Here is a 14,193-nt window from a genome sequence, read left to right on the forward strand (position 1 = left end):
TAAGTACTCTGGGCAGCTGTAGTTGGTTTTTTGGTTTTTTTGGATTTTTACTCTTTGGGGGCCTGCCACCCAGCTCCCAAATAAATACATGGAGACTTATTCTTACTTACAAATGCCCGCCTTACCTTGGCTTGTTTCTAGCCAGTTTTTCATAAATTATTCCATCTCTTTTTAACTATGTTTTGCCTCTGGGCTTTTTAGCTTTCTTTATTCTATGTATCTTTCTTTCTTTCTTACTCCGTGGCTGGCTGTGGCTGGGTGGCTGGCTGTGGCTGGGTGGCTGGCCGTGGCTGGGTGGCTGGCCCCTGGCGTCCTCCTCTCCTCCTTTTCTCACTCCTCACTCTCTTCCCTAGGTTTCTCCTCCTATTTATCCTCTCTGCCTGCCAGCCCTGCCTGTGTCTCTCCTGCCTAGCTATTGACTACTCAGCTCTTTATTAGACCAATCAGGTGTTTTAGACAGGCACAGTAACACAGCTTCACAGAGTTAAACAAATGCAACATAAAAGAACGCAACACAGCTCTGCATCATTAAACAAATGTTCCACAACATAAGCAAATGTAACACATCTTAAACCAATACCCCACAACAGGCAGGCTGGCAGCACATCTGAGTGGAAAGAACACACTAGGGTCACTGCAAAGGAAGCAGAAAGAAGTGACTGGCTGCCTGGTGGTGCCTGCTGATCCTCTCCTAGAGGATGCCCATCCACACCTCAGTGAGAGGTCATCAGCCGGGGGACTAGGGGTGAAGCGGGTTTATTAGTGCTTGGCCTGGACTGGGAGCCCTCCTGTGCGGCAGCACACTGCCAGAAGTGAATGGAAGTGGCCCTCCTCTCCCTGTTCAGGATTTGGTAGCCAGGCATGGTGGCACTAAGACAGGAGTGTCATAAGGTGGAGGCTGGCCTGAGCTACACAGTGAGATCATCGTTCAGATAACAAGAGCATTAAAGCTTGGTCAATAGTTTCTCAGCTGCTCTGCCCTTAAACTTGTGGCAGGAAGGATGTAAGCATCCCATGACCAGGAAGCAGAGAGGGGATGTAGCGGGAGCTGGCTCCTCCTTTATGCCGTTTGGACCCCAGCCACTGGGATGGTGCTGTCCATATTCGGGAGGTCCTGCTCCCGTAGCTAATCCTCATGGACATCTCGGGGCATGCCTTACTCGTCTCCTGGGTGTTCTCCAGTCCAATCAGCCGCCACTCTGGAACTTTTTTTAAAAAAAGATTTATTTATTATGTATACAGAAGAGGGCGCCAGATCTCATTACAGATGGTTGTGAGCCACCATGTGGGTGCTGGGAATTGAACTCAGGACCTCTGGAGGAGCAGTCGGTGCTCTTCACCTCTGACCACCTCTCCAGCCCCTCCGGAACTTAGGAGTGAGAATATACTACTGTCTCCTCATGTTCAGCCTTTGCACCTGGAGTCAGAAATGGAAATCCCGAGAGCAGCGGAGGCTCTTTCCCGAGCTCCCTCAGTCTGGAAGCCAAGCCCCTTTTATTCCACATTAAAGTATGAAAATCATGGGGCCTGGAGAGATGGCTCAACTGAGGACATGGCCTGCCCTTGCAGAGGACCAGGGTTTGGTTCCAGCACCCCCGTCAGCAGCTCACAACCACCTGTAGCTCTACTGCAGGGACCCGATGCCACATTCTCCCCTCCGGGTACCTCATGTACACATGCCATCCATACACATTAAATATAAACAAATCTTTAAAGTGACTATTATAAACATTACAAATGCATACACACACACACACACACACACACACACACACACACACACACACGCACGCACGCGCGCGCTCAGATCTGGGCCAGTGGTTCCAGCACACTGGAGGCTGAGGCAGAAGGACTGCTTTTGAATTCCAGGCCAGCAGGGGCCACACAGTTGAGCTGCAGGCCAGGCTGGAGTGCGGAGGGAGATCTCGCCTCAAAGCCATTGACTGTTTGGAGGCTGGAGAGAGGCGAGGGAGACCCTCAGCTTTCTGGCTTCAGAGCCAAGATGAACAAGGAATGGAGCGAGCTGGGCGCTCAGGAAGGGCACGGTAAATTGACACTCTCAGGAGTCTCTAGGAAAGCTAGTGAAGTGTGAGCGGAGATGATGACAGAGGCTGGGCCCGGCTCCCTCCTCCCGCATCAGAAAAGAAGGAACTGAGGCCAGGGCCAGGAAGAAGGCCTCCAGGTGTGGTGAAGTCATGCGCTCAGGAGAGCAGGATGGTGCTTGAGGACATGCTGAACCCAGCTACCCTGATGCAGGCTGTCAGCGCCCCTGACAGATACTAGGGAGACTGGCCACTGTCCCTGAGAAGGCGACAAGGGACACAGGAAGGGCTGGACAACAGCTCTATGGGTCTAAAGGTTTCCATGGCTACTTTTCATGAACACTTTCCTGTCTTTCCTTCACAGAACAAAATCCAAGGAATCGTCTTCGATTTCGTCACTCAGCAGGCCTTTGACATTGTCATCATGATGCTCATCTGCCTTAACATGGTGACCATGATGGTGGAGACGGACACTCAGAGCAAGCAGATGGAGAACATTCTCTACTGGATCAACCTGGTCTTCGTCATCTTCTTCACCTGCGAGTGCGTACTCAAGATGTTTGCCTTGAGGCACTACTACTTCACCATCGGCTGGAACATCTTCGACTTCGTGGTGGTCATCCTCTCCATCGTGGGTGAGTGGGCGGGGCCAGAGGGAGGGCAGGACCCCAGCTGGGAGAGGGAGACTTCTGAGAGCCGGGGTTACTCAGGCGGCAGGCGCCTCTCATCTCCTGCCTGTGTGTGCTCCCCAGGCCTGCCTGGCAGATCCCGTGGGTGGGGAGTGTGTTTCTCCCGAGTGTTCCCAGCCCTCGGGGTGTAAATGCTGCTGCATCTCAGAGGCAAGAGATAAATTTGATTTGCTCTCAAGGGATTCAGTGTCTACCAGGAAAGGCAAACGGAACTTGTTCTTTAAATGATCTACTGTGTGACGTCATTAGGGCTTCTGTTGCTGCGATAAAACACCGTGACCAAAAGCGACTTGGAGACAAAAGGGTTGATTTCCCTCACAGCTCCGTGTAACAGCAGTTCATCATCAAAAGCAGTGAAGACAGGAACTTCTTCACTGAGGAAGCTTATGTGTGCGGAGGCCATGGAGGAGCGCTGCTTGCTGGCTTGCTCCCCATGGCTTGCTCAGCTTGCTTTCTTATAGGACCCAGGACCACCAGCACAGGGATGGCACCACCCGCAGTGGGCTGGGCCCTCCGCCGTCAATCACTAATTAAGTAAATACCCTACAGGCTTGCCTGCAGCCGCAGCCTATGGAGACATTTTCTCAACTGAGGCTCCCCCTTTCTGATGACTCTAGGTGGTGTCAAAAAATCTAGTCAGTCCACTGTCCAAGCATGAGGACCTGATTTTGATCCCCAGAACCCACGTTCTGGGGACGGTGTACACACTTATAACGCCTTCACTGGGGAGGCAGAGACAGATCCCTTGGTGGATTGTAGGCCAGTGAGAGACCCTGTCTCAAAAGACAAGGTAGATAGTACCTAAGAAATGACACCTAAGGTTGACCTCTGGTCTTCATACACACACACACACACACACACACACACACACACACACACACACACGCACACACGCACGGCTAGAGTGAAGTATGAAGTGATAAAGGAATGGCTAGAGATTGTTAAGGTAGACAGTGATTGCACTCTGGGGCAGTGGTCACAGAGGTGCCAGCAACTGAGACGTCACTGTGGGCTAGTGTAGCTGGAGAGCCCCCTCCCCCAGTTGTCTCTTTGGGACCTTACGACGGCACCAGAACTAGGCTGTCTTACCTTCAATGTCAGCTCGGTCACCCAGCAGAAGCAGGAGTCAAGGTGGTCTCAGAGCTCACATTTCCTTCAACCTAAAAGCACAGCAGGGCTGAAGTCCTGGCGGGTGAAGAAAGAAATATGAACCTATTGGCTGTCCTCAGGACAGGGTGCCTTCTTGAAAGGCACCCGAGGTGCTATGTCTGTGCCTTGGTCCCAGAGCGTCACTGGGTGCACCTTGTTTTCTGAGGTTAGTGATTGTGGGTACCACAGGCAGATGGCCCCCTCTTAGCCCAAGCTACCCCCAAAATTTGTTCAAAAATGTGTTAGCGTGTGGAACACTGAGTCATGGGACATTTTTTCCCAAAGAAAGAATCCCTAAACTAAATTATTGGTGGTGACAGGACACCAAGATTCCCTTTTGAAAGTCACTGTGCCTGTTCACCTTCTGAGATGAACCCCAGGGGAGTCTGGCAGTAAAGAAGTCTGATTCCGGGCTGGAGAGGTGGCTCAGAGGTTAAGAGCACTGACTGCTCTTCCAGAGGTCCTGAGTTCAATTCCCAGCACCCACATGGTGGCTCACAACCATCTGTAATGAGATCTGGTGCCCTCTTCTGGCCTATAGTCATACATGCTGTATACATAATAAATAAATAAATCGAAGAAGAAGAAGAAGGAGGAGGAGGAGGAAGAGGAGGAGGAAGAGGAGGAGGAAGAGGAGGAGGAAGAGGAGGAGGAAGAGGAGGAGGAAGAGGAGGAGGAAGAGGAGGAGGAAGAGGAGGAGGAAGAGGAGGAGGAAGAGGAGGAGGAAGAGGAGGAGGAAGAGGAAGAAGAAGAAGAAGAAGAAGAAGAAGTAGTAGTAGTAGTAGTAGTAGTAGTAGTAGTAGTAGTAGTCGTCTGGTTCCCATACTGTCGGCTTTTCTTTTCTCTTTTTAAGACTTACTATGTCAGGGTGTGGTGGTACACCCTTTAACTTTGACACTCTGGAGGCAGAGGCAGGCGGATCTCTGTAAGTTCAAGCCCAGCCTGGGCTACATGGCAAGTTCCAGAACAGCCAGGGCTATATAATGAGACCTTGTCTTAAACAGACAAAAAAGACGTTTATGTTTATGAGTGTTTTGCTGCATATGTATATATATATGCATCACATGTGTGCCTGGTGTTTGTGGAGGTCAGAAGAGGGCGTTGGATCCCCGAGAACTGGAGTTACAAGTGGTTGTGAGCCACCTTGTGGGTTCTGGATACCAAACTCAGGTCCTCTGCAAGAGCAGCAAGTGCTCTCAGAGGCTGAGCATCTCTCCAGCCCCCCACTGCCCACTTCTATTTGGCTGCAGCACCCTGTGCAAGTAATAAAGGTAGCTCACATCTTCATGGAACATGCCACAAGCCAGGGCCATTCTGCGGTCCTGTGTGTTGATTGACAGTGTCAGGGAAACTGAGGCCCGACAGGTTCCTGAGACTGTGGCTGGAGAGCGAGCGTTTAACTGTGAGTGAAGGCCAGTCTCAGCCAATCCATGCTCCCAGCTTCTCTGAAACATGTGACCCTTGCCTACTGGACATGGACACGCTGTGATTGTGCCGTCCTCTAACACAACGATATCGAGGCTTTCGATGTGATTTTTATCAACTGGTAATTTATTCAGAAAGGAAAGCATAGGAGTTCTCTTTTCGAAGTAAAAGGCAGGCCAGTGAGATGGCTCCGTGGGTAAAGGCACTTGCTGCCAAGCTTGGTGACCCGAGCTTCATCCCCACGCCCCACTTGGTGGAAGGAGAGTCATGTACACCCAGACACACACAAGCATATACAGACACAAAGCACACACACCACACACACACACACACACACACACACACACACACACACACACTAAAATGTACTACAAATACATTTGTTAAGTAAGAGCAGTTCAAGTAAGTTGGTCTGTGAAGTACCTGCGAGCCCGGTTCATGGTTCTGCCTGAGACAAGCACTCAGCCCTCAAGCCTTTGTGAAGTGCTGTGGGCTCTCTACAGCCTGCCGGTGTGTGTCTGCTGCAGCCTGCCTGCCTGTGTGTGTCTGCTGCAGTCTGCCTGTGTGTGTGTGTCTGCTGCAGCCTGCCTGCGTGTGTGTGTGTGTGTGTGTGTGTGTGTGTGTGTGTGTGTGTGTCTGCTGCAGTCTGCCTGTGTGTGTGTGTCTGCTGCAGCCTGCCTGCCTGTGTGTGTGCTGCAGCCTGCCTGCGTGTATGTATCTGCTGCAGCCTACCTTCTCTCTTTTACTTACATTACTGAGAAGCAAAGGGAAGGAGGCGGCTGAGGGCCTAGCGCCCACCTGCACCAGGAGATGGATCACAGCTTCTGAGGCTCTCCAGACTCACCCTCCCTCCCTTCCTGCAAAGCGAGATTCTTTCCTGGCTTTTTAGAAATTTTTATTTTATGTGTTTTGCCTGAATGCATTTATGTGCACCACATGTTTACTGGTATCCAAGGAGGTCAGAAGAAGGTGTCGAATTCCCCAGAATTGAAATTGCAAACAATTGTGAGCTATCATGTGGGTGCTGGGAATTGAATTCAGGACCTCTGGAAGACCAGTGGGTGCTCTTAACCACTAAGCCATCTCTCCAGACCCAAATTTTATTTTATTTTATTGTTTTGTGGTGGGTATTTTGTGTGCATGTATGGCCGTGTACAACATGCATGCAATACCCCGGAGGCCAGAGAAAGATGTTGGAGCCTCTGGAACTGGAGTTACCTACGAATGGTTGTAAGCCACCATATGGGTGCTGGGAATTGAACCTGCATCTTCTGCATGCACAACAAGGGCTCTTAAGCACCATTTCTCCAGCCCCTCTTTCCTGGCTTAAAACCTTCCTGCAGCTGCAGTCATAGTACTTAGGAATTCTCACAGTAGAGAGACACTTCAGAAGTTACGAGCTTCGTGTGAGTGGATGCTCATCTTGTCTCCTCGCATATGGAAGGCAGAGAGTAGCATTGCATGGAGAGAGCGGCCCTGCTTCCTCCAGCCCTCCCTTCTGGCCCTTCCGTCTCCTCTTCCTTCTTTGGACTCCCCTCTGGTGCTCTTTTAAGATAAGTGCCTGAGGTGGGTCACGTAGAGTGGACACAGGAGGACCCCAAGTTGTCCATTCGCTTCCACTTCTGCATGCAACTCCTCCTGCACTTTACCTGCGTCGGAACTGGGTCCTGTTTTACCCCTTCCAGCTCCCAATCTCGGAGCACCAAGTGGAAGGCCAGCCTTTAATCTCCAAGGCCAACACACTCGTGAGGAGATTGGGGGAGCGGGGTGAGGAGCACACCAAGAGTAAGATACATCGAAAATGTGTAGCATTAGCAGAATAATTAGGACATGGAAGTCAAAGGGGGACCGGGACCTCTCGTTTTCTGTTCATAGTTTAGAAACCCCGATGGCATCGTAGAGAGCATTTGAAAAGCTGTGTGTGCACATGCTGAATAAAGGGATCCTCCAGAAGGAAAACACAGATCTGCTTTGTTTGGGTCATAGGAAAGGATAATGTAAAGTCACTTTCATCTGAGGGACCGGTCTTGCAGGGAAAAAAAAAAAAAATCTATAAATTAGAAAGGTAGTCCTGTATCATTTTCTAGACATAGAGGACACCCTGTTTTTATGAATTCACACATAGTAAAACTGTACCAACATTAGAGCCATTGAGGTTACTGGGTCCTCTAGGTGCTGGCTGCTGGTAAGTCTGCTAATTGAGCACACAGTTTATGTTAGTTTTCTCTACTTTCGTTTACGTTTAGAAGGTGTGATTATTTTGGTCTGAGGGTTCAGCTCGAGCAAAGGCTTACATGCCCTTTAAACTTCATGTTTCGTGATGCCAGGTACGAGGAGAGAAGGTGTCTCTGACCTCAGTAACGGTGTCCTCTGTTCCTTCTTTAGGAATGTTCCTGGCTGATATCATTGAGAAGTACTTTGTCTCCCCAACCCTGTTCCGAGTCATCCGATTGGCCCGCATTGGACGCATCTTGCGTCTGATCAAAGGTGCCAAAGGGATTCGCACCCTGCTCTTTGCCTTAATGATGTCATTGCCTGCCCTGTTCAACATTGGCCTTCTGCTCTTCCTGGTCATGTTCATCTTCTCCATCTTTGGGATGTCCAACTTCGCATATGTCAAGCACGAGGCTGGAATTGATGACATGTTCAACTTTGAGACATTTGGCAACAGCATGATCTGCCTATTTCAGATCACAACCTCGGCTGGTTGGGACGGCCTGCTGCTGCCAATCCTGAACCGCCCCCCTGACTGCAGCCTGGACAAGGAACACCCAGGGAGTGGCTTCAAAGGGGACTGCGGGAACCCCTCCGTGGGCATCTTCTTCTTTGTCAGCTACATCATCATCTCCTTCCTGATCGTGGTGAACATGTACATCGCCATCATCTTGGAGAACTTTAGTGTAGCCACAGAGGAGAGCGCTGATCCACTGAGCGAGGATGACTTTGAGACTTTCTACGAGATCTGGGAGAAGTTTGACCCTGACGCCACCCAGTTCATCGAGTACTGTAAGCTGGCCGACTTCGCAGATGCCCTAGAACATCCTCTCCGAGTGCCCAAGCCCAACACCATCGAGCTCATTGCCATGGACCTGCCCATGGTCAGCGGAGATCGCATCCACTGCTTGGACATCCTCTTTGCCTTCACCAAGCGGGTCCTGGGAGACAGTGGGGAGTTGGACATCCTGCGGCAGCAGATGGAGGAGCGGTTCGTGGCATCCAATCCTTCCAAAGTGTCTTACGAGCCTATCACAACCACTCTGCGGCGCAAGCAGGAGGAGGTGTCCGCGGTGGTCCTGCAGCGTGCCTACAGGGGACATTTGGCTAGGCGGGGCTTCATCTGCAGAAAGATGACCTCCAATAAGCTGGAGAATGGAGGCACACACCCAGAGAAGAGGGGAAGCACCCCGTCCACGGCCTCCCTCCCCTCCTATGACAGCGTGACAAAACCTGACAAGGAGAAGCAGCAGCGGGCAGAGGAAGGAAGAAGGGAAAGAGCCAAGAGGCGAAAAGAGGTCCGAGAGTCTAAGTGTTAGAGACAGAGAGAAGGGAAGCTTACACTGGCTTAGCCCTGGCAAGTGAAAGCCTGTTTACAAACTCCCGAATCTCACGGATGCAGAGCAGCTGTGGAGATGCTGGACCGGAAGACCTATACCAAACATAGTCTGCTTACACGGGACACGGTTGCATCTGGAGCAGTGACCTGCCGAGGGCAAAGGACCCTGCTCCCTGGACTCAAGATTTTCTGTCGCTTGGGCAGGTGGTTACTGCATGTTCCACACTCAGTCAATGCAACTTAGGACTACACTAACAGGATACAAAACAGAGGCGGCTGCCGGGACCAGCAGATTGCCGTTGCAGCCAAACGGATTTTATTTTTTCATTTGTTGATTCTCAGAAGCAGGAAGCATCACTTTAAAAGTTTGTTTGTTCATGCAAACAATATTTGCATTCTTACATTAGTTAAGCTAAGCAGCAAAAAGAAACACACACACACACACACACACACACACACACACACATTCAGCCTATGTCACTAATTGTCTGTTTTCTTTGACATAAGCAGCATCTTCTCCACATGGGCGTCACATGGTTTGGAGATGGGTGGGGGAAACAATCAGGTTTTTTCAGGCTGAGGAGGACTTGCTCAGGCCAATTCCAAATATTGTGCTCGTTCAATGCGTAGAAATGATTTGCATGATGGCATGCCGTGATCAGAAGTCATGCATGAGATCCATACACCACAAGACACTATTAATCCTGTCCCCTGCACTGGGTCAGCCTTTGGACAGGACCCAGCCCTGCACCGCTCACTGTATTTGGAGAAATGGTAGGAGTTCCAGACCGGCTGCAATCCTTTCTGAGTTCTTAGAAGTCTTTCATACACCTCCGGGTAGGGAAACATAACTAACCAATTGACCGCCACCACCACCACCACCAGAAACAATCCAACCCAACAAGCAGATGGATCCGTTGTGTGTACATGTTTAACAGACATCTCACCATGCAGCCATTGTTGCACATTTTGCAAGGTAAACTATCTAATGCTGCTCTGTCCAGTACATGGGGAGACTTTGGCCCCGAATGGCTTGTACTATTAATGTCACTGTAAAACCAAATCCTAGGGCTAAAAAACAAATAGGAAAAGAGTTCATTTGTATCTTGCAATATTCTAACGATTGTTTAGCCTTCATCCTGGAGTACTGTCACTGGGGTAGAGCTACAAGTGTATTCCTGGTAGCATGTATCTCTGGGAGGCCTTTGGGGGACTTACAGAAACCTTTCTTTGGGGGTAATGGGGTGCTCACTTCATTCGGTGTCATGTCTGTCTGCATTATGGCTTTTCTCAGGCTCAGGGAGATACGGAAAGGGGTTCAGGGGTTCTGAACCTGCAGAGGGATTGTCACATGCTCCATCTGCTGGTCCTTCCTGCTCCCATCACATTCCTCCAGCCAGCAGGGCTGCCCTTCCCAGCTGTCCAGGGCTAGGGAAGGGCAGCAGTGTTGCTTGGGGTATGGCTGCAGGCTCTTCCGTTCATGGTCTTCAGAATGATGTAACTAGCAGGACCTGAGGTAGAGGTGGAGCCACTCGGACCGAGCCCACTTGGTCCTGTTACTGCACTGGCTTTTGTGAGAAAGGGACTCTAGTAATCCTTTGGGGTGTTGCGGCTTCCCTGGCATGTCCTCTCTGCCCACCTTGCTTTCTGCGTAGTGGCCTGACCACCGTCATCAGGGGATGACTTCTGGGAGAGCGCCATGGCTTCCATCCCATCTCCTGCTTTGCAGAAGACAGCTCTTAGTCCAGGGTGTCTCTCCTGAACACAAGGCTTCAAAGCCAAGATGCTGCACTTGAGTGTTAGAAAGTGTCTCCAAATCGAGTCAGCACTATCCTTCCTGAGCGTAGGGTGGAGGGGAGCGAGCAGTCCACCACTAGACACATTAGACCAATCTGCCCTGCAGTGGCAGCACTTTGGATGTGATCTCACAGTCCACTTGACGAGTTTTGCATAGAACACACCACAGCCAGTCAGTGAGCAGAGCTTTCTCTCTTGTTGGACCGGTAGACACTGTCCTGCTGTCCTAAGCGTGCCTGCCGAGACCAGCTCAGGAAGTGTGTCAACGCCACTGCTGCTAGGACGAATGTAGAGAACCACGTACAGGCGACGTCGTAAACAGCACAAAACAGAAGCTGACGTGTGTGGTTATTCTTTTTAAGAGAATTATAAATACTGTAATATATAATTTTATTTTATCGGCATGCCTTTTGTAAATACAAATTACTAACTTATTAAATAGGAAATGGCTTCTGGCTCACGCCATTGTCATGTTTATTTTTATTTTTATACTTTCCTTTCTTCTTAGAACTAGATGCTGTCAGCCAATGTACACCCCAACCAGACAGACAGACAAAAAATTTTTTATTGCTAATGGTCTTTTCCAAAACAACAAAAAATATATATTTTTGTTCCAATGTGCAATAAATTCTAACCACTTCTATGCAAGATTTGGCTAAACTTAATCATTGTTCTTAGATCTTGAGATGGGCAACAGCTATTTGATCTTGCTAGGAACACCAAGCGCCATGCTAGTAATGTTCTTAAGCTACTAGAGCCTAGATCTGACCCTCCTCCCCCAGCTCCTGACACAGCCCAGCCGGCTGCTGCCTGCCTCTGTCCCTGCCTCGGGATCTCACACCTCCGCCCACTGATTAGCCCTCCCCACCCATTGCTCCTCCTCCTCTTCCCTGCACCTGGCCACTCCCCCTCCCTCGCCCTCTCTCCATCCCGCATCCACACTTCCTGTGAACCACACCATCACCAGCAGTTCACACCCGCAGTTAACAGGCATCGAACCTAAAGAATCAATCGGCTATGGCAGTTTCGGGTTGGTTCCGTTTTGTTTTGTTCCGTGTCCTCACAGAGTGAGCAAGTGGAGACGCTTTGCCAAATACTCATGAAGCCCACCAATCAAAGAGCAGCAGCAGCCAGCACCACTGCACATATATATATATATAGATATATAAATATAAATATTTATTTTTTTGTAGCGGGTCCTTGGTGCAGTATTTATATTCCACGATCCTCCTTTAAAAATAAAAATAAAAAAAAAGGACAAAAAGCAAAAAGTCATGTGATGCTGTTCATTTAAAACGCAGAGCTAAAGCCCCTGAGCAGGAGCTACCATGACTGCTGGTTATAACATGAAAACACTCCCCCTCTTCCTTCACTTCCCAGTGGCGTAGGGTGAGGAGACTGGGAGTCCAAGCCGAGGGTGAGAGCCCAGAGTGGCCTGCTCTTGCCGTCACTTCAGCATTTGAAGCTGTGGGCAGAGAGAAACAAGCTCCCTGGCAGGGCGCCCGGCGCTTCCGAGCCCAAAGGGCTGCTTTCCTTTTATCTCCACGACCAATGTAAACTGTAAAAGACCGGTAGAGTGCTAGTGAATGCATGGAGGTCAACACTGCGCTGAATGAGACATGGTTTCAAAACAGTCAATTACTATAAGCCAAAAGGAAACAAAATAAAAATGGCCCTTTTTACCACACAAGGGAAGCCTGTCTCGGTGTGTCTGTTGTCTCACTTGCCCATTCTCGAGTTCTGGAAGGGGGGTCTGGGAACTGGGACCCTGGAGCATTTGGGAAAAGGAGCCGAGGAACCAGAGCCTCCCAATTCTGGCTAAGTTGAGACTGCAGAGAAAAGCCAGGTCCTGACCCCCAGGTCCCTGCTGCAGGTCGCATGTGGCATTACCCCTTAGGCTGGACCCCTCCCTCAGCCGTCTGACCCAGCAGAGCCCCCAGAGATGACCTCTACCAACCCAGCTGGACTGGCCTAACTTCTGCCTCATTCGTGGAAATGATTTAAGAAAAAACTACCCACTTCCCCAAAGCCAGTGCAAGCTGGGCAGCAGCTTCTGCTCCACTAGCTAGTGCTGGGCCCTGCCCTTCATCCACTCCCATAACTAGACCAGCAGACTGGGGCTGTCCCCCTCACGTGTGTGCAGGGGAGGGGACACGCCTCGGGGACATCCCTCTCCAGGCCATGTCTCCTGGTCTAGGAACACTCAGGAGGTCTTGAAGTGCCCACTCTAGTAGCCGAACTGGAGAGAGATGGCTGATAGGTCAGTCCCCATCCTTGTCCTCAGCCCCAGCCTCCAGGCCTTCTGTGGAGGGTTAGGACTTAGTGACTTGATTCCTGGGCGTCTTCTGGAACGACGCCCCTTTCTTTTCTCAGATGTTGCCCAAAGTTTTGCAAAAAGCTTCGTTCATTTTCAGGTACTCCCCCACCCCCTAGAGAATCAGCTGCCGGCCAGTCAGTCGGGGGCAGGGGGCGTCGGGAAAAGAGGAAGTCTGGGTGTGAGGCCAAGACTTGCACGGGGCTAGTGCTAAACTGGACCCTCTTCTCAAGGGTTCCTCCATCAAAACACTCCTGAGGCCCCCTGCCCCTGCCCCTAACCCCACTGCTGTTTGTTGTACATAGAGGCTAAGTGGGGCGAAGTGGGCAGGTGTGCACATGTGGTGTGTGTGTGTGTGTGTGTGTGTGTGTGTGTGTGTATGAAGAATGTACATAGGTAAAGGGGAGCGTGGTCCAGTGGTTCCAGAAGAGGGACAGAACTGTGTTCCATCCCTAGCTTGACCACTGGCGCGCTGTGTGGCCTTGGGCAAGTCACTTAACCTCTCTGTGCCTCAGTTTCCCCATCTGTAAAATGGGGGTAATAATACTGACCTACCTCACAGGGGTGTTGTGAGGCTTTAACTAGGTGTTTTGTAAAGCGATCTGAGATACAGAGACCAAGGCGCCAGGGAAGGGCAAAGCATACTGTGGACCTGAGGAAGGCGAACTAGTTCCATAATCGCTGCTATTCTGAGAGCCATTTTAAACTGCACTGCTCCAGCCCATACCCGCTTCTCATCACCAGGACAGCAGGTCGAGAAATGTCTTTCCTTGCACTTGCTTCTGGGGGTCGTGATTCTTACAATTTTCCCCCCTTGCTGTATCTCCTTTCTTCCCCGCCTCGACTCGTCCCTGTTCTGTTTATGCGGAAATGGCAGAAATGCTTGAGAAACGAGAATGTATAAGCGGATTGGAAGTTTATAGTCTGAATTTTCAATTTTACTTTGTACTGTACATCTTTTTACTTTAGAATTTGCAATAAAGGGTTACGTCAATCTTGTTTTCAACTCTCCTCTTGGACTGGCCTGTCATTCTGTCACGGCTCTCGCCCCAACCCCCAACCCTCCCTCCAACCCCCACCCCGGCCTTAGGACTGCGGGGCTGCAGGTTCCCCAGGGCTTGGCTCATCCTTCAGGGATGGGTGGGGGAGATACCAGGTTCCCGCTGGGCCTTCAGGAGGAGTGGCGCCGCACACTCCAGCAGGACCCAGCTCCTTACTGCACCC

General features: G+C 50.5%; 1 protein-coding gene across 1 annotated transcript in view; it reads left to right on the forward strand.

The window, feature by feature from the left end:
* Scn8a (sodium voltage-gated channel alpha subunit 8) overlaps window positions 1-13,980 on the forward strand; it is a 169,231-nt gene extending 155,251 nt beyond the window's left edge. Inside the window, exons 20-21 of the mRNA XM_036207633.1 lie at window positions 2,407-2,677; window positions 7,691-13,980. Coding sequence (XP_036063526.1) covers window positions 2,407-2,677; window positions 7,691-8,838 — 1,419 coding nt within the window. The 3' untranslated portion in view covers window positions 8,839-13,980. The remainder of the gene's footprint in view (window positions 1-2,406; window positions 2,678-7,690) is intronic.
* The last annotated feature ends 213 nt before the right edge of the window (window positions 13,981-14,193 follow it).

The sequence above is a fragment of the Onychomys torridus genome, chromosome 16 (genome assembly GCF_903995425.1).
Source record: "Onychomys torridus chromosome 16, mOncTor1.1, whole genome shotgun sequence".
Classification (NCBI taxonomy): Eukaryota; Metazoa; Chordata; class Mammalia; order Rodentia; family Cricetidae; genus Onychomys; species Onychomys torridus.